A 21,746-nucleotide genomic window follows, 5' to 3' on the forward strand; every position below is an offset into this window, starting at 1 on the left:
TATGACAGGACACCTCAAACTGCAAACAACGTCAGTTATGACTTTCTATCAGGATTTTTTAATACAGGGGGTTTTTAAATTTGTAAAACCTTCCTTGAGCCGGAATAAGCTATTTAAAAGTCTGTTATCTCATCACAATGTGAGGTCCACAGGCTGGGTTGGGAACTTGTAGGTGGGGGCAAAGGGGGGGAAACCCTACTGCGCATGTTCAGTGGGTCATTTAACCAGGAAGTGACCGGGACAGTGTGTGGGTGAAAACACAAGCCCCAGAATAAATTTATGTCAGTTAACATAAAACAAAACATAAATTAACATACATAATTACCATTAAACTAAATGTTCATTCACATATAACAAAGGAAGGAATGTCTGGACCAACAATTAATAAACCTAACAACAAACATAAAACACTGAGACTCATTAAATTTACATTACTTTAATATTGTGACACTTGGATCAGGTTACTGACTACATTCTTTTAAATTAGTGACTGTTTCGGACCTGCCGACACTACAAGTCCACCAGGAGACATCAAAACAGGAAACTTCAATCTTGAGCTTGTCTTATGCGCTTGAGTTTTAAGATGGAGAGAATATTTGCAAAGACTGGACAGACATTTACCTGTTTTCTTTGTTAGGCCTCAAACATTACGTCAGCCTGAGAGAGACAGTTTTTTCACACACTGCGTTGATAATCTGCTGTCTTTGTCACTCCATAACATGTACACACACACGTTTACACTGTACACATACACTAGTGCATTTACACACACACAAACACACACACACACACACACACACACACACACACACACACACACACACACACACACTGGCCCGTCCCCTCCCTCTCTCCAGACAGTAGTTAATAGAAGTCAGGAGGAGGAGAAGACGCTGAGCCTCCAAAAAGGGAAAAAAAAGGGAAAATGCTACATGACAGCCATTCCGTTAGGAGGGGGAGAGGAGAGGGAGGGAGAGATTAGATGAGAGCAGAGGAGGTGATACAGGCTGGGAATGGGGGAGGGAGGATGATAGTCGGGTTGGAAAGTAGATTTAGGCGGCTGCAACTCTGATAGAGCTGTCTCACCATGACTCTGAAATGTGTGCGGGGAGCAGACGGGCTTAGGAATCATGAAACATCAGAACAAGGAAGGAGAGAGACCGGGAGAAAAGAGGAAGAGGCAAAGCGTCACTGACAGGTTATGAGCATGAGTGTCAAAGAGAAGTGTTTGAAGGCTGGAAATAGGGCTAAATCACACTCGTGCTTCTGCTCTTCCTGAACACGCACTTCATACGCTGCCGTGAAGTGAAGGTTTTACACCATAAAGACAGACAGGCGAACTGATAAACTGGCTTTGAATGTTGCTCTTCAGAGGTTGACGGCCAAAAAAGCCTGATTCTGTGAATTTATAGAAGGAGAACAAGAATACCTCCTGATCTTTCATTTGGTCCCGCACAGCCAACCTACAAATCGTTCTTCACTCTGTTGAAGAATTCATAAGTGATGTGTCTCTGAGGTGGAAACTGTGAATGAGTGTATTCAGTCAGTGTCAAAGAATGGTTCATGTCTGCTATGTATATGTATTACACTTCTTAGGTAGTGTGATTTTACAAGTACTGTGATTCAGTATTATGATTTACTGCGATTTTTGGTTGCTTTAAACACTGTACAATATGAGTCATATTTCTGAAAACAAAGCACACTGAGTTTTGCTTTGAGTTTTATTTCAGCAACATCATTTTTATACTGTATATAAAAGTAGTAAATGAAATAAGTTTTGAAGTAAACTTTAACTGTTCCTGCTCATCAAGCCAGTGCCAAAGTAAAAAAAGAGAAATTAAATAAAATGTTAAGCCAAAATGAATAGAACCCTTGAAAACTGCACACAGTGCAAAAAGCCTTTGAATTATCTTTTTTTCACATAGGAAACTGAACTTTAAAACTGTGAATTTTTAGTTTTAAGTTTAAGAGTGAGTTAGTGATGTGTGACGTGATGGTAAGCATGTAAAGTCAAGTGGATCCGTTTGGTAAGATTCTGTTATCGCAATCGTGATGCTAATTTCCGTCAGTGTGTCAGTGTAAATTCCTACTATGTGTTAGCATTGAGCTAATGGACTAAGTGCCAAGTATCGCAAAAAAAAAAAAAAAAAGAATCACAATAATCTTTTTTCTTCCACTCCAACAATACCCTAATTAGTTTATTATTATTTATTATTTATTAAATATGTTTTTTCTTCAATAATGGGCAATTTTTCTGCAACAAATATATTGGCTGTCAGCGACTGGCCATTGCAAAGCATAAATTTTGAGCCATTCCTATTTAAATTCTGGCACACAACAACACAGCAAGATGACAGTTTTGCTTGGTTACATGGTCTACTACTTTTCCCCAGTTTCTCCTTTGTTTTGCCTCCAGATAACACTGTGACATAATCATGCCTTCTGCACTAAAACGGTGTATATCATCTAAACAGACTATATTGTGGTTATAAGGGTGTTTGTTTGACTCACTGACAGTTGCTCTCCTTTGCTGAAATGTGATTGATTAGGAAAAGTATCAGTAGTCCAGGGGACCTCGTGATCTAAAAATTACCCTCCAGTGTCATGTGTTTCATGTGGCACATTCAAAGTCTGTATTTCACATGAATTTACCGACTTTGTCCCCCAGATATGATGTCCAGGCTCCGTGTAGCATCAGTGTTTTGAAGCTGAGCATCTGTTCTTCAGCACCCACATTAATAATACAGTTTAGAGTTGTTTTGCCCACTTTCTGCATGTGTTACGAGCATAAATACACATTTGCTGCTCATTTAGAACAACAGTAACAGATGCTTTGTGGTGCTACTTGAGTATGACAACCTTTTGTTGCAACTAACTGTCTCTGTCGTCATCAGTCATTTTAAACATCAATATAGTCAAACTCACAGCACAGCTGTTGACTGTTGTTCAATATATCATCAACAGCGATCAAATTTCAGACTTGTTTAGTGGTTGACAACAGGAAACAGATGTAAAAGAAAATGACTCTAAATCACAAAGATGCTGATTCGCACAAGACTAATATTATCACAGGATCTTTTGTGAAATATGGGATGTAATTTGCGATTGATTTTTTTACTTAAAAATTACAGACATGGCAGATTCACACAGGATTAAGATTGTAGACGACCTCAGGAAATCTAACAAATTAATGGAGATCCCCAACTTTGAAAGATGGACAACATGACGGCTCCCCAAAGTGAAGCCAAAACATATCTGGGTCACTTCCTGGTTGCTGCCTGCAGTATCTTTAGTTCATTAACCCCGCCCCCTCCATGTTAGCAGATTGGACCTGGGCCAAACTAAAACATCAAAGTAAACATCAACTAAATGTGATTTCTGTCATGTATGATGTATGTTCAAGTGTTCATTTTTCTTTCTTTCTCTTTTGCTATAAAAGGAGGTTTTATGTAAAGATTGACAGCTCGCGATTGAGTCGGCTGGGTGTATGGGCGGGACCTCGATACTGCAACTCCAGCCCTGATCACTACTGCGCAGACTCTGGCTCCAAATGATGTCAACCAGCATAAGATGGCTGCCCTTGCATCCGCGATATTTTGACTTAAATTTTGTCCAGTGGGTGGAAGTGGAGACGCGGTGTCTATCTTTATTTACAGTCCCCAGCTGATACTAGTTTAATTAGGCGTGTTCAAGATGAACTGCGCCTCGCTTGGAAGGTAGACGAGACCAGACGGCAGCAGCAGGAGTTGGAGACAAAAAGCTGTAGTCAAGTCAGACAGTTTCTAGCCGCTCTCAAAGAATATACAGGAAGTGACACTAACATCTTGTGAGATCACCTGTAGTTTGCAGACCAAGTTCATAGCTGATGAAATAAAGCCCATTCTTGACGATGAAATAGAAGAAATCCTGCTTCTGTTTCATGAAGCTCTGTTCTTTTATCTGCCTTGTAAAGCACTTTGTAACTGTTTGATAAGTCATAAATATATAACCTGTATTATTATCAGCCACAAAATATATGCTCATTAACAGATTAAAACTTAATTGCACAACATATAGCAATAGTAACTTATATTTAGCGTGCGTGTTAGCATGCTGGTGTTAGCGTTGACCTCAAAGCACTGCACTGCTGACATGGCTGCTCTTTAATTTACTGCCAAATGAAGGGTCTTAACCTTTCAGTGTCTATTCATATCAACATGACACTGTAGACAAAGCAGTGCTTCTTTCCCGTGTAAGAAAATATTTCAGTCTGTTAGAACTCCCTCACAAACCAAGTGGCTAAATCCAGCCTTCTGGTGTAATGGCCGTAGTCTGTCATGAGGCTGTTTTCTTAATGTTGTTTTCCGCTGTGGATTACACACAGACTCTCACACACGCGACAAATCCCAAACTGAGAAATCCAAACACACAAGCAGTTTCTTTCATCACCCAAAGCCATTTTCTGCTATGATGGTGTAGCTGCAGCCGTACGCTCGGTAAGCCTTCACGGCGTAGTGTGGATGTGGCTGGCAGACATTCAGGCTCTCTGTTCTCTCCACAGTCAAACTGTCACGCTCTGAATGGCCTCCGCTGTGGTGCAGATTGTGTGGCCCAGGGCAGGACACAGGATTGCAGGATTGTGAAAATTACTTTACTCCTCGCCTTCCTCCTTTTCACTTCTTCCTAGTGTGCAGATGTACTGTATCTGCAAAACATTATATATATCCACTTTAGGAACAATTTTACTGCCTGAAATTCATCTGTGACTATTTGAAAAACACAGCTCAGAACAATTATTTGTGAACAAAAGAGGTACTAATTTCACTTGTGTGTTTGCTGTGGTTTTTCATGGTGGCATGCAGCCCTGCATTATTTTTAAACTTTTTTTTAAGATCTACCACCAAACATGAGCTGTATCTTCCAGCGATAACATGATCAGACCCGCTCATGACCGCAAAGATCAGGGCATGTCAGAGGATCATGCCTGAATATAGGATGTGAGGGGGGAGTGAATGAGGTCAGTTTTAGGCTAAAAGGTCTGAAATATATATGTGAAGTCATGAGAAGCCTGAAAGGTAATAATTCATGTTCATTGCACTCAGGTAAGAATTTCTGGGGTTTTTGGTATTCTTTTTAGAAGTGTGTAAGAGCATGTGTGTGTGTGTAAGGCTCTCGACATCACACACAAAGCGCGTCTCCACTGTACTCTCTCCTCCTCCTTTGGCTTTTGTTCAGGAGAATTGATTGTCCTTTTGTTCGCCGTCGAGATGGATCGCAGCGCTGGCAGGCAGCGTTTGGTGTGAGTTTTATTCAGCCATCCAGCTTCCTAAATGTGCTTTCATAGCCTCCGTTACACCAATCATTAATTACTCAACCCCGGCACAGTGCAGGTCTCGCTGGTTGCCACGGCAACGGGCCCGGCTGCGAGGAAGGAGCGCGGCGGTTACACGCTGTTGTTGTGACCGTGAGCCGTGTCTTCCCTCTGCGAGTCACACACAGTTTCCGAGACACAGCTGACTGGGCTGAATCGTCCGTCTCATCATTATTCAACCCACTGTTGCAATTATATTTTTGAAAGTTACACTGAAATGCTTGAGCTTTTTGTTGCTTTTACTATCTTTACAATGAACTCTTCTGTCAGAGAGCAGTGAATGTTGTTTGCTCCTCCTAGACGCTAACCTAAGTCTTTACTGTCACTGTGTTAACATCTTTATTTGGGTTTAAGGGGTGGATTGTGAGCAAATCACAGCCACTGACAAATGCTCCAATATGTCTAATCTGTTCATTAAAATGTCCCTCCTCTGTTTCTTTGTCTTTCTGTCCATCAGGCCAGCCAGCTAGGAGTTTACAGAGCATTTGTGGACAACTATGAGCTGGCTGTGGAGACGGCAGAGAAATGCTGCCAGGCCAACACGCAGTTTGCTGAAATCTCTGAGGTAAGAAAGAGAGAAGAGAGAATGGATCAGGAATCGAAAAATACATGTTTTATTAAAAGCTGTACCATCAATGTAGGGAGAGTAATTGGACAAAAAGCAGTTACTGGTTCAGCTTCTATCTCAAAGCCGTTGTAGAAGTTGAAGTTGTGATCCCTCATTTTACCACCATGTAAAATCAGTCAGTCAGACACTTAACCCCCTGCATACCGAGGCAATTATCCAATTGAGTTTCACAAGTTGTTCTTTTTTGATGTGTGGAGCAATGCTGCATCTAATTTAGATAAAAGCAAGTCCAGGCTCAGTTAAACATTCATCACAGTGATTTTCAACAACAATACACTAACTTGAACTCCCATAATTCCTGCCTATACTGAGTGTAAGGTTGGTGATATTGTCCTTGTACACGCTGTTTTGTTAGAATACAGGATAGAGTATAAACTCTGTGAACTAAAAATACAACGTGTTACTACTACAGCACATTTAGTGTGTAGTGGTACTGAAAGTCACTAAACAGTGTGGCAATGATTCATTTATTTCAGGATGATCTTAAAGGCATTGTTTGGACTTTTTGAAGTGGGATTGTATGAAGTACTTATTACTCCAGCTCTTAGCTGGCCATAAGATTTTACACATCGGACTTGTTGATCAGCCAAGGCCACCCCTTTGCTGAGTAAAACCTGTTTTTAATCACAAAAAAAAGAGAATCTCTGTTTTATAATAATAATAATAATTATTATTATTATTATTGTTATAATAGTAACTTATCAATTACAAGCTCCTTTGACAGACAAAGGAAGAGTAGGATACCCAGGAGGCACTATAACAACAGAAACAGTGGGGCCAAACAACAGCAAGGAAGTTGAGCTATAATTGAGGTAAAATTGCAACACAAAGCAAATGACGCAAAAACATATTAGAAATAAGACAGAACAATAAAGGAGATAAGAACATAAGAACAAGAAAAAAGCTTACCAATATTAATACACTGACTATGGATATGTACCTCATACAACCCCTCTTCAAAAAATCTGAACCATCCCTTTATTCTTATGTAGCTGTATAATCCGTCCATCTTGCTGCCACAGCAGCAGGACAGTTTGTGAGAGAAAGGTAGTGTTACTTTTTTAAACATGAATGACAAAGAAAATAACTGACTTACAACAGAGAGTGTTAATTACTTGTTATTTATTAAGGAAAGGAACTGTTTCAGGAAGATGTCGTATAGAAAGAAGTCTACTTCGCGGCTGCTTAACAGTTTTGTCCCTGATGTACTGTACTTGCAAAATGCTCTCCCATTATTCACCCACGCAGCTTTCATCATTCCCCTGCATTTAAATTTGAATGTCCTGCTGAATATTTCTGTACAAATGCAGCCAGAGGCAATTTTGTGTGTGTGTGTGTGTGTGTGTCTGTGTGTGTCTGTGTGTGTGTGCCCTTGTGTAGATTTTTTGTCTGTGCACGTGTGGGTACATCACTTAAATGGGGCAATGCAGAGCGTGGTTGTTCATACTTTCTGTAGTTTTAGCTCGGTCTCATTCTCTTCGCTGACCAGGAAAATTTGAGCTCAGTACACAGACTGCAGATGAGCCTTGACAGCGTAATAAATTTGTACATTTATCTATTCCCCAAACACAAGTTTCCTGTAGTGTCGAGGGCTCAGGACAGTTCCTTTTTTCACAGACAAACTAGATTTGAAAACACTTACTCTCAAGCCCAGAATCTAGTTTCAGAGGCTGATACAACCAAATTTACTCTGGTTTAAACTTGTAATCTGCTTTCCCAACAGTCCTGTATTTTATAAGGCTGAAATTGTGAACGTTCAAACACTATTACAGCTCTTGTCATGCATTTTAGGATTTTTCAGTTTGTCCAGTAGCCACAAACAGATGCAGCCTTTAAAAAGCATGTTTCATCAGTCCAGTGTTGACCAGCGATGTAGCAGCTGATGGATCTTTGAGCCCTTTTTTTGTACGTTTTCTTCCTTTATTTTTTCAAGCACGTGGCAGTTTCTGACACACCATCAGTCTTCGTCTATGTTTTATGAGGTCTACCAGTTAGCGTTGAGGCTGGTGTCTACATGTGGGATGGGGAATTCATCATTGAGGGTTGTTAATGGCCTAAGTAATGATGCATGACTCTGAGCCATCTGAGCAAGATGGTGGGGGGAAAAGCTGCTGAGGATGGCATAATTAATTTGGAAGTGGATGACCTCAGTACTAGGGCAAGGATAATAACATCACTATGTTTTCACATTATTTAATCATACTGAACTGGTATTTAAAGGTCTCTTTTTAAAAAAAAAAAAAGGGTTGAACACTTTGAACCTGTATTTGTCTCCAAACAGAACCTGAAGGTGAGGAGCCCCAAAGACTCCAAGGACCAGACGGCCAAGAACTCTCTAGAGGGTCAGTCACAGCATACTGGTTTTTACTTAAGTCTACTTAAATATTAAAATGAAACTCAAATTAAAACATTTACATAAAGCATGTTATAGTATTTCAGTCTTACACTCACTTCATTCTCCTTTTTCATGTGCAGCTTTGTTATATAAACCAGTGGACAGAGTGACACGCAGCACTTTGGTACTTCATGTAAGTAAGAGTGAGCGCTGAAGCATCGACACATCTGGATATTGAAGCTCAACCCAAGTCTCTAGAAAGAAGGAAATACAGATTGACAGATTATAGACTTTTTATGTAATCAATTACCATTTACTGTTCAGCATTCAGAATTTAGTTTATTGATTGATTGATAATGTGTGCATTTTAGACAGGAGTTTGAGGGTCGCAGTTCATTTGAAGTGCGGTGTATAAGACTGTTATTACACTTTCCTAACCATGTCATGGACAGAGAGCCCCTAGCTGGTTTATTGATGATGTCCATCAGCTAAAATAAGTCACCTCAGTACTGTACTCTGTCACCAAACTTGGCCTTATAACATTTAATGACATCTTTATGACAAGTCCAAATGGTATGGTGATTAATGTCGAGTTGTCATAAGAAAGACATTTCCAACAACCTCAGATCAACTTTGCATTAAAAATGACATCACTGACCAAATGATACCTTATAACAATAATCATAAACATTCATAAAGACTCCTTCATGTTCATGTCAGGTGTCATGACATGGTTATGACAGTGTAATGACAGTAAAGTGTTACAGTTTTGAGTTATCAGATGACTGAACTGTTTATCCATCAAAGAGTTAAAAAGGAAAGGAGAAAAAGAATGTACATGAATAATAATAATATGCTTGTGGCCAAACAAAGAACATATAGCTGTGTTGTTTTAATCTTTTGTAAGTTAATACTTCTCATCTACTCCAGGACTTGCTCAAACACACACCCACCAGCCACCCAGACCACCCACTTCTGCAGGACGCCCTGCGGATCTCCCAGAACTTCCTGTCCAGCATCAACGAGGAGTCAACGCCCCGACGCCAGTCAATGACTGTCAAGAAGGGCGAGGTGAGCGTTTTATGACCCATTTACACTGCTCTTCTTCAAACAGCTGATATGTTACGTGGATCTGACGGTTACTGATTGATGAAAACAAAGTAGTTTTGCATTACTAAAAGATCTGACATGAAGGTTAAGCAGCAGACATAAATTACAGTTGTTGTACTGTGTTGTTGTGGATTCCAAAGGCTTAATTACATGTTGTGTTGTGGCTTAAAATGTTTGTGTTTTAATGTAGGGGAGAGAAGGCACTAAGATAACGCAGTTATGTTTATTGTTTCATATGTCAGGAAATCTGATGATTCAACAGTTTATCAGTATACAGGCAAGTTGGGTTTAACTGTCAGGAGTCATTGCTGGGATGGAAGTAACATTTCTTTCTGTTGTTACTCACTAAAGCGGTCACACACTGTGTATTATAGCATTTGTTAAAGCAGGCGTGTGTGTCGTATTTCATCTTCAAAACATGCTTAGATTTGTTTTATTTTAACTTGTACAACTAAATCAACAAATGAAAATAAAAATGGGATAATTAATATTGAATGAAGTACTAAGTTACTTTTACATTGTTATACTGTTTATATTTTCTGTTAATTTTCTGTCTTACTGTTGGTGTGATATGTTTGATGAAGATAAAAATTGAAACTGAAAAATCTTTTTTTTCATTAAAAGAAAAGAATAGTGAAAACAATCTAAGTTTAAACCATTACTTTTGACCCATCCTTGTGTTACTTCCATCCCAACTGACTAGGTCGAAAGTGGCAATACACAACTTGTGTTCAAAGCCAAATTATACCGAAGTCATTACACATTTGTATAAAATAGCACCTGGCATTGATAGAGAACATGTGTGAGCTGTGGATTACAAAAAATAACTTTCTGTTTGTACCGTTATCTTTTAAAAGATAAGCTTTATCTGAAAAGTGTTACTTTCGTTCAAGCTCTCCCCTACTTTTGACAATGTCACAGTTAAGAAAAGGAGCAAATAACCATACAACACATTAATATCTGATTTATGGAGACTTATGTATTAAAATTGGGACTGTCCCAAATTAAGACCTAAAAGTGATACAATGCAACCATCAGTTTAACTTCCAGCTCCGACATTGAGCACAGTTACGTCATGACCCCACCCTCTAAGTGACCTTGAAGTCACTGCTAAATGAGTGTACCGGGGCCGCCAATCTGCAGCCTAAAGCAGAGCCCATGCCCTTATATGGTCATAACAGGGTTGCCTGGTTGAGGGTGATTCTCTGTTTGCTCTGTGCCTCTCTGGTGGCTTCCCATCCCGCTGTCTCCCGTAACGCAAACACACACACAGTCACAGTCTACCCCCCACTGTCGCTCTCATCCCCGGAGATGACTTGACGCACTTGAATGGATGCCTCTTGATTGATAGCTTGCGTGACACTGCCGTACATAATGCCTTGTAATGAGGCGCTGGTCCGCTCTGACTGGCAGATTCCGAGTTAATTATTCATAAATAGAGGGTGGGAGCGAAGGAGCGAAAAGGCTGTGCCGGCTCCTCCCTCGGCTCACAGGGGGGTCATTACCGCACCCTTTCCACACACACACACACACTTACCTAGTCTCTGTTTCCATTCATTCTTTCTCTTGTTTGCCTTTGAACGTATACACACACCCAGACGCACACACACACCCGGCCCCTCCTATCCCCGCAGGCCCCAGTTCCTTCCCAGTCTGTCCAGACCTCCACACCACAGCATCAAATATTTATTATGGATACATGAAAGCAGCATGTGGAAATCGATGGGGCTCATTATATTGTACCTTACCATAGACAGAGTGTATATGATACGCCAGAGGTTTTTGTCTGCATTTCACTGACTGAGCTGCAACATATAAGTCGCTTCAGTCATCAAAAGACTGTCGTAACTTGGACAGGAGGACAATGCCTGGAGGCCTAATAAATCTTAAATCAGTTCTAGTAGAGAAGATGTAGTTGTAATGCTGTTTTAATATTAATAATTATGTAAAATGTAAAATGCTCAAGTAACTTGAGCTTGCAGGTCTAATCTACCGTCAGCACTGGGGTTGTCGCCGTGATGGAATTTCCCCAGCGTTTATTTAATTTGGCTTAACTGTTGTTTTTGCAAAGTATCTAATTTATGAAAAAAAGTAATAAAGATAGTTAAGATAAATGAAGTAATTTGTTGCAGAAACACTAAGTGTAAGATGATCTGTGGAGCTCACCTCACTGCACAGTGGAGCAAGTGAGCTGCTTGTTGCTAGTCATAGTTACACAACATTGCTTAAGGATTCCTGCAGTTTGACCATTTCTTTTTCACATGTAGTGTTTTCTTTACATTCAGGGGATGTCTGTCTAATAAAATTAATATTTCATACAGTAACAACACACACACATGTATCAGCATGGAGCATCTGTATAACAACAAAGCTAACAGTAGCTAAGCTAACATTAGTGCTATAGTATAAAGTTCCACAAAAAGCAACATGAAAAAGAAGTTATCAGCATTCAAAGAAAACATGAACATAGCGGTTGTTGTGGTGGTTTGCTATGTGATTGGTTTGTCAGTGGAGCACTATTTCAGAATTGCGGCTTTGATTTCTCCGTGCTTAGTGAAACACTTACCCCGATTATCCTTCTGCCATGTGATGTCAACACAAATTAAATAACTGCAAGATGTGTGCAGGCAAAATGGCGTTCATTGCATATATACAGTAGGTATAATAATAACAATAATAATAATAATAATAATGTTACATTTTATTTATGCTTATATGCTTTATGTTTATGTTTATAGAATGCTTCATAAAAAGATAAAATACAATAAAATGATAACATTCAAATATAAAGAAATAAAATGAAATAGAATAAAATTCACAGAGATTAAAAAAGAAGGTAAAAATGCTGCTTTGTTTGCTCAGACAGAGGGCAGGAGAGGTAGGGAGTGAATGAAGTGAGGAGAACAAAGCAGTGACTCAGAGAAATGAAAAGTTAATTTTTGATTGTTTCACCGCCATTACTTTCTAAATAAACAGGCCCTCACCTTCACACAATGCCAAAATTTGTGTGAATACAGCCAAAGCAATTCTCAGTCTTATCCACCTGTTTGTTTCTGTTTGTATGTCTGAAAAACTCTTTCTCCAACTCTCACAGACAGAGATTATATCTCATACATATATATAAAAGATATAACCATTGGTCACTATGTTTTTTTAAAGTCCCAGCCTCAAATCCTGGTAGTGTATTTGGCTGGGATCTACACACCACTGCCAAACAGGCTGAGGCACAGGAACATCCTGAAGACAGCAAAATGTGAGAAAATAAGAAAATACAGGCAGAAGGCAGGATCTGGGTTGATACAGACGCCACCACACACTTCTAGTAGGTCAGAAGAGATGATTGAGAGGCATTATTTTTATATCTATGCAGTGTACATATCTTTACTTTTTTTTCTTTAAGAAAATCTTGCATCATATGCCTTTCAGAAGAGATAGCCACCATCAGCTGATCTGTATAGTGACACTGGGCTGGACACATTTTAGTGAATTGATAAGTGTTGATTTTGCACCTGCTTTCTGTTCATTTTCATGTGTTGAAGGGTGCTGAAGAGGCTGCACACAGTGCTCTGTAGTTGCTGTGCAAACAATCGGAAATGTCAAAGGAACTCTTAGTCCGTAAACATTAGAGATAACACTGATAATTTAAGGGTGTGGACAGAGGTGGCAAAAGTACACACATTATTTACTAAAGTAGAAGTACAGATATTTGTGTAAAAAAAAGGACTAGATGTACTGATAAAACTTCAAATTAAAACTTAGAGGGACATTTCTACCAGCTGTTTCTGTGCAAAGCTAACTGATCCTCACCTTTCCTCCATGGCATCATGGGAGTTGTTGTCTTCAGCTTATCTTCACATTATGTTAAGTCACATTTGCCTGATGTATCCGACATATCCCAGGTTTTCCCTGAAGTGATAGCAGCTAGCTAGCCGTGGCTAGCAGGAAATGCATGTTGAATAATCTCACAGGTAACAGAACAGGAAACAGGCCAGAGTGCTCATCTATGAACTGACCTGATATGTCGAGGACTGAGGGAGCACTTGCCCTCCATGTGTATACGCTAGCGGGTAACCTGTGGTTTGTTCAGTGGAGGCATGCAGGAGCAGACCAGCACAAGTGGCCCCCAGAGGCCCTGGTCCAAGCAGATGAGGGGAGGGGACAAACAGAAGCTGCTTAATTAAAATGCAAATGATGGTGCTGCTAAATCTCAATTCACCTCCTCGCTCTGCTTTGTTTGCCTGTGGGAAAGATATGTGACTGTGTGTGTGTATTTCAAGTAGAAATGCACACACTCATCTACACCACTTTCATCTGTCTGTCTGCACGTCTTTCTTACGCTCTGTCATTGCACGAGCACATCCTTCACACATACACTACTGCAGAACACACAGGCGCAGAGATGCCCCTTGAAGCGTGTATTCTAAATATAAACACGGATCTTTTGTAGATTCATGCCATTACTCTCGTACACGCTCTCAGCTAGGAGATGGTCAATATTTAATCTGCATTCTGTGCTGCTGACAGCGTACTCTGCCTTGCGTCGCTCTCCCTTCAACATCGGTGTTGCCGATGTTCCGGTCAGCTATTATGAGAAATGGAGAAAGTCGCATTTCTCTTACTGGCAGTTCGATATTATGAAAATGTCATCTGATGCGCTGAGACAGCTGGTTTTGTTAAGGATGTGTTTTCCCCCAGTAGCAGAGCGAAGCAGCAGTGTAAGCACATTTTTAAATTCATCAGATTACTGATGTAGGAATGAACCCCAACAGGAATATGTGTCTGCACGATAAAACAAAGAACCTTTATTAAATAAGAAAGACGTTGAGTGAGTGTTTTGAACGTGCAGGTTAAACAGATGCTTTATCCCTCCGCATGATTCCCATTCACTCCAACACAGTTAGAGGCCTGTAAATCCCTAATCTAGCTGTTATCCCTGCCTTTATTTTATCTCTTTATCATGAGATCAATGGAGGAGAGGATTATCACTGAGGCTTGATGGGCAGCGTAGTTTCTCAGTGGGTCATTTCAAATACCTTACCTGAACATTAGGACAAATCTAATAGCTCTGAATTCTGCTGACCCTTCAGTTTAATCTGCGTGAGTCAATGCTGGTAGTTCATCAGTTACTTTCTGTACAATAATCCAACTTAATCTGCTGTTGTACTTTGTTTGATAATCCAATCAGTAATTGAGTCCAGTTTCAGAATTTGCTGCTGACTCGTCATGATTATCACAGGAGATTTTAGCTTGTTGGATAACAATGTAGCTATCACAGCTAATGCTCAAGTTTTAAAGCTACATTGTGATTTAAACTGAGAAAACAATGATAATAACTCCACAATAGATTTTGGAAGGATGATTAGACCAGGCGAAGATCCTCTTTGAAAAGGTAAAAAGAAAGTTAGAAGAGGAGAAAACAAAGAGAGAAGCAAGTAATGAATAAGTATAAAAATAAAACTGTACAAAAAGAGATGATGAAGGTGATTCCAGCTAAAAAAGACTGTACATCCTGGTTTTTGACATGAGTATGAAGTGAATAAGGTGCAGCAGTAATTTAAATCTGTAACTAAGGTAGAGGATCTAACTTATTTGTTTTCCGCTCATTAAAATTTAGTACAGACATCAATGGAATCCTAATGAAAGAATCCTAATGACTTTGATGATCCCCAAAACTTTTCATCTTGCATCTCCAGCAAATCGAAGTTTTCAGTCATCCGGTGAAATATCTCAGCATCTACCTGTTCCAAATTTCTATTTTTCCAATACTGTGCTTTGGTTTATGACTGAGTGCTAACCCACTGTGACCCAGTGGTTGGTCAGCTACTGTTCTGGCACTCTGACTGTCACCATTTTGTTTTTTTTGTTTTTTTGAGCCAGAAGTGACCATATTTGGATGAGAGTGTGGAGCTGGGGAGGTTATGCATTGCTACGCCTCTATCCTGATTGGATCTGTGAGAACTGTGCCAAAGTACTTCTAACCATTGGCATATAGAAAGAAGAACAACATGAGTGCTCTCAAAACTTGAAGCCAAAACATCTCGATCATACCCTGGTGGCAGGCTGCAGTATAGGTCATAACAACATCCCCTCCATTTTAGGAGAGAGGACATGGTACAAACTAAAACATTACAGTAGAAGTCAAATGCAGTTTTTCCAAAGATTATGTCAGTCATTTTACACAGTTGTCATCATGCTGATGCATGTTCAAGTGTTCATTTTTTGGTTTTAATTAGTTATTTGATATATTTTCTTCACTTTTGTACAGTGACAGTGAGAAGCGTTGCCCATAGTTCCACAGCAGAGCAGCTATGGCTGTGAACTCTTGGTTTTCAGTTGTTTTTTTTTTTACATATTTTATGTATGAACGTTTAATCCTTATATATACTCTATGTAATTGGCTTTGGATTAAATGCCCTTCAGACCTCAAATCCATGATCATATTACAGCACCAAGATCCAACTGATGGCGTGCTGCACACCGATGGTGCAGCGGTGCTTTAAATATGCATGTATGACTTCACAGTATATCTTAAGCTCTAGTATTCCTCATTGCTTCAGTTGTAATGTTGTATTTTAGTATAAAGCCAGAACTAAGTGGAGCAGTGTGACCAGTGTCTCTCTCTAACTACTGTACAGTCCACGTCCTAAATATAGACTGACATGACAGCATGTAGATTGACAGAAGTAAGGCAAGATGGAGTCTTGTTTTATATTCAAGTTAGAACATATCCTCGGGGGGATTACATTACATGTGCACTGACTTCATAGATGTGCCATTCTCGTGGAATCAAAGTCTTAAAATCTAAAGACGGAGGCCGAATGATGAACGTGTGCAGTAAATACTTAACCGAGACTCGCTCAAACTGGATCAGGAAATTATATCAGAACCCGTAGGCAAGAGGAAGGAGTGAGCTGTTTTGTGTGTTCTGACAGATGTAGCATCTAGAGAAAAACGCCAGACAGACAGCGAGCAACTCATCTGGAAGTTATCTATCACAGGCCGTCATCATTGCAGGCTTCATTATCTAGCTGGTAATGAGTAATTACATCGACTAGTGGGAATTAGAGTTCTATTACATCCTTATTTCAGGGATCAGAATTTGATTGCAATTTGACATAGAGTAGGATCTTCATGTGTGCATGTGCATGAGGAAATGTCTTAAGAATGGATCACTGCAGTGGAGCAGCTTTGGTGACGTGTCACATGGTTTGGTATCTACAGTAAGAAACTGCAGCGTGAGATGTAATCCATCGGGAGCTACTCTGTCTTTCTCATTTCTTCTTCTTGCTATGTGTTTCTTTCCATCATTCCTTTCACTTTCTCAGTTTCATGCTCTCATCTGTCTCTGTCTCTGTCACCCTCCCCTCGACCCTCTCCATCATGCACGTGCGTCGGTGCCGAGTGACACAGCATGATCCTCCTCTTTGCCGGCAGATGTCCAGTCAGGTTTTGTAAGCACACGAACCTCTCCTGCAGAGGCATCGGCTCCACTTCAGTGTGTGATGGCGGTGATAGTGACTATGTGGTCATGATGTCGGAGAGGGGGAAGGAGGAAGGGGATGAGAGGGGAGTGCACAAAGACTGAGGATTGGGACATGATTGGCTCTAAACAAGTGTGATGTCATGCTTCATGGCCTTGCTGCCAGGGTAAGGTTGGATAGGTTTGGAGGGGTGGGGGTTCACCGGTGAGGCCCCTTAAACAGCAGGGAAGAGAGTAGGAAGGAAGAGGAAGAATAGATGTTGTTTATAATATAAGTTTTTTGCAGATTATGGAGGACAAACCTATTTTCTGATTTCCCTGGAGAGCAGCAGTTGATATACTTTATGTCTGGTAATTGTTTTAAGTGCATTAGCTGCCAACCCTCTTGTCAGTGTGTCTTTCTAATTCCAATATTGATATATTGGGTGATATTGCAATGATTCTTCAATTGTGGTTATCAAACACTATTGACAATGATAGGCAATGGAGGCATATGTAATGCAGGCACTTTTAAAGTTTAACATTAAAATTTAATGTCCAAAATGACTCCAGGGCACTGGAACAGTAAGCTTTCACTGATATATATATATATATATATATATATATATATGTATATATATATATATATATATATATATATATATATATATGTATATATATATATATATATATATATATATATATATATATATATATATATATATACATATATATATATATATATATATATATATAATTAAATCCACTGTTGTCCCTTATATCTTTGCAAAAGTTTTACCCCATCAAATGTATTTGAAATTAAAACAAAATATCAGGCAATTACCTCAAATGAATTGGTGCAATATTCAAGGTGAAGTGGCTGAAATCAGCTTGAAACTAGCAAACACCTCGTTCTCGACTCACTCACGCAAAAGAACGCAAAAATTAACTTCAATATAACCTTCTCTACTCAGTCCTACCAGCTCTGTTGCTGAGTTCAATACAAAATCCTCTTTTCTCTCAGTTTTTCACAGTAAACCTGACTGTTTGATACCCTGCACCACAAATAAAACCAAGGTTATGTGCATGTGAAAGTAAAGTATTTACTATTGAGTTGTGGTTTGACATTTGTCTGCTCCCTGTTTTTGTTCCAAGTCCATTCTTGTAAACGTGTTGTCTTATTTGTACAATGACATCACTGCCCCCTTTTGGCAAACGGATGTATTACATATCTCATTACATAGTCTGACATCAGTGATAATTCCCACAGCTCCAAATAGCACTCTTCCCTTTCCTCTGCTATACGTCATTCATTCCTCCGTGTCCCGGAAACTGATGATTATGCCAAAATATGACAAAAGAATTCATCACTTCAATCAGTGCAATTCAGTGCAGACCCCTCCATGCTTTTGGTTAGTAATTTGATCAATTTTGAGCACACGAGCTTTGTCACTGATGATCAAGTGAAGCGGACATTTTTGATGATGAAGCAGCAAATAAAACTAAAGTCCAGTCTCCCTTGTTCCCTCTCTTTCCTCTGCTCTGTTCTTAACTTCGTCCATATATCTTGCTGGTAAAAATGAACTGTATTATTTGGCCATATTGCTCCAATGATTCCGCCAACAGAGGAAATTAAGAGTTAACTGAGCTACCAAACTTTTTAGGGAGCTATCCAAAGGTGTAAAGTTTTTTTCATGTTTTGATTAGCAAGCGAACAATGTTTATTGTGTTTACATTTTAGCTAACTAGCAAACAGTACAACCTTTTAACTTTTTAGCTGGTTAGCAACAATGTAACGTTTTGTTAACTTTTCAGCCAGCAAGTAAACAATGTAATGTCTTGTTAAGTAGTACAGAGAGCTGATAGTTAACACTTTTCTTCTCTATTTTATACTTTGCAGCACTCAGTATTATATATTTATTTTTTATTTTATCAATTTATTAATTTCAATTTGGCTAAGCAAGCATCTCAATATTGATTAAACTGTTTTATTTTATTTTTTTTAGTTTAAATGAGTAAACGGATTTACTAAAGTGAGATTAGTTTTTAACAGAGCTCTGCTTCATTTTTAATTGGGATTTACTCATTTTCAACCCAGTTTTACTAAACTGATCATAACTAGTCTTAGACTGAATAAATTTTTGTTGGTGCAGCCCAGTCTTATGAGGATCATATGTTCTAGTTTCATTGATAAGTATTGATTTCAGTGCTTATTCCATCAGCCAACCTAATGTAAATACTAACACCAATGGTTTTTGTGTAACAGCTTGGTAAAATGCTTCTTTAATGCCAGCTGCTGAGTTATCAACGCTAAAAGCTTTGTGTTACTGACCCACTGCTGCTGTCTGTTGTTGTTGTTGCTACAGAACCGCCAGCTTCTGAGGGACAGTTTCATGGTGGAGTTGGTGGAGGGAGCGAGGAAGCTGCGGCATGTCTTCCTCTTCACTGATCTGCTGCTCTGCGCCAAGCTGAAGAAACAAATAGGAGGGTAAGAACTGCTCATTTTCATTCATGTCACTCAAATTAACATTCGTTCCTCTTGTTAAAATCCCACTACTAATGACATCTCTGATTCTAAACTGAGTTCATTTGGAACATGAAGCGCAGTATTCAAGATGTAAACACCCCTGAATTTGGAGACTCTCTGTTTTGTTTTTGAAAAAGAGGAGGGATACAAAGCTGCTGCAGGCCCTTTGGCAGCAAATAAAAAAATCAATCACTAGAAATTGGCTGAATCCAGCAACACCTGTATTGGAAGATTGGTATGGAATAGTTTTGGAAATATTTAAAATGGAAAAGTTGAACTATTCGTTGAGGATCCAGAAAGACAAATCCTACCCAGTTTGTAATTTATGGATTGAATTAACTCTTTAAGACTTCAGTAACATTTCATGCTCTTTTCCTCTTCTTGATGGGATTAGTTAAAATGTAAGCGCTCCTGAAAAAGGGTTTTATGTAGGGTTTTTTTTGTGGTATTGCCTTTTCCAAGTAAAGTTTTTTTTAAAAATTAGATCTCTAAGACCTGAGTTATATAACATTTCTTAAAATATCCATAAAAGTAATCTAAATATTATATTAAAACTAGGGAAGCCCATTTCCACTAAAAGAAAAAAATATTTCCATGGTCTTAACTGGGACAAATCAGAATTATGAGCTAAACAAAAATGAGTTCAGATGTTCTAAGTATGAGATAAAATTTTGAGATAAAAAAGTTGAAATTATGAGATATAAAGTCATAATTATGACACAGAAATGATGACTTTTTATCTCATAATTATGACTTATCATGGGGATATTTGTTTCTTTGACTGGCAGAAATTGGCTTCCATATAAAACATAATCAGAAATGGACATGAAAAACACACGCTATTCAACGCTTGCTTAAGTTTTGAAGTTCAAGTTTTTCCTTAAAGTCTGTTGATGCTTTTTCATAAACACAGATAACTTGTTTCTCTTTCTGCTGTCTCGTTTTCCCCATTCATCCACATCTTTTATCATCTCCTCTTCCTCTCCTCTCCCACTGCAGTAAAAACCAGCAGTATGACAGTAAGTGGTACATCCCCCTGACTGAGCTGACCTTCCAGGGCCCCGAGGAGACCGAGCCGCTTACCATCCCCCAGGTCCCCGATGAAGAGCTCGACGCCATGAAGGTCAAGATCTCACACCTCCGCAGCGAGATGCAGAGAGAGAAGGTAGCATGGATACACACTGTTTCGTAAAAATATGGGGGGAAAACAGTCTGGTTTTCACATTGACAACAGTGCATTTTTTTAAGTTGTCCTGTGGGATTTTAAAAGATTTTCATACAACTCATTGGATCTACAAAAACACACAGTCAAACGTTTTCTCCTCTGTGATTTCAGAGAGCCAATAAGGGTTCAAAAGTCATTGACCGTCTCAGGAAGAAGCTGGCCGAGCAGGAGTCTCTGCTCTTGTTGACGTCTCCCAGCATGCCCCTCAGAGTCTACAACAAAAATGGCAAGGTGATGACACTCTCCAACTTAAAGTACCCCGTTTCTTCATTCTGCTTTTTCATCATCATTTCTGCTCCATCATCCTCCTCCTACTGCTCCCAGTACATTCCTCTCCTCCATATTTCATCTGTTTTTTCTCATTTTACTGCTTTTTTTGTCGCCCTCTACTTCTCTTCCAGCACAATATCCCCTCACTGATCTTCTTTAAGATTCATTCTCCTTTATCTGTCTCATACTGAGACTTTCTTGTATCAGCATGCAGAAATTGCTCTAGGATATCTTACATCTGTTAAAGCTGGCTGGATGAGAATACATTTACATGTTGAAGTTGTATATTAGCACAGATGACATGTCTCCTTTTCATGTCTGCCTCTCCCCCAGATCAATGATGAAATAACAGATGTTTTTTTTTTTTCCTGTGTGTCTCTGTGTTCAGAGTTACAGTTTCCTGATTTCTTCAGACTATGAGCGTGCAGAGTGGAGGGAGATGATCAAGGAACAGCAGAAGAAATGTAAGTGTCCCAGAAATGTCCTGACAGATGATGTCTGATCCAGATCAGAACAGTCGGATTTTCCCATTTACAAAACATCAAAAGCCCTGGAAACATTTTGATCAAGATTTAGAGACATGCAGTGATGGAATGTAACTAAGTACATTTACCAAAGTTCAGTACTTGAGTACAAATTTGAGGTACTTGAACTTTATACATATATAGACATTCGCCCGACAGCTATACTTATTTTTCAGTTTTCAGTTTTTCAAATTTCTTCAGCAGTGTTCTTTTTTTATGTTTGTGATAAACCAAAGGATTCAATGCTCCTTTATTGGTTGTGAAAATTCTGCTACTTCTTAAGCTAAATAAGCTCTTTAAACACCCTCTTGGATCATC

General features: G+C 39.2%; 1 protein-coding gene across 1 annotated transcript in view; it reads left to right on the top strand.

Moving 5' to 3' along the window:
* Positions 1–21,746, top strand: part of bcr (BCR activator of RhoGEF and GTPase) — a 110,786-nt gene that overhangs the window by 74,679 nt on the left and 14,361 nt on the right. The window contains exons 5-12 of the mRNA XM_084745503.1: positions 5,808–5,915; positions 8,260–8,320; positions 8,454–8,506; positions 9,244–9,384; positions 19,249–19,370; positions 20,409–20,574; positions 20,746–20,865; positions 21,293–21,368. Coding sequence (XP_084601629.1) covers positions 5,808–5,915; positions 8,260–8,320; positions 8,454–8,506; positions 9,244–9,384; positions 19,249–19,370; positions 20,409–20,574; positions 20,746–20,865; positions 21,293–21,368 — 847 coding nt within the window. The remainder of the gene's footprint in view (positions 1–5,807; positions 5,916–8,259; positions 8,321–8,453; positions 8,507–9,243; positions 9,385–19,248; positions 19,371–20,408; positions 20,575–20,745; positions 20,866–21,292; positions 21,369–21,746) is intronic.

The sequence above is a fragment of the Lutjanus erythropterus genome, chromosome 20 (genome assembly GCF_056507025.1).
Source record: "Lutjanus erythropterus isolate fLutEry1 chromosome 20, fLutEry1.hap2, whole genome shotgun sequence".
In the NCBI taxonomy this organism is placed as follows: domain Eukaryota; kingdom Metazoa; phylum Chordata; class Actinopteri; order Lutjaniformes; family Lutjanidae; genus Lutjanus; species Lutjanus erythropterus.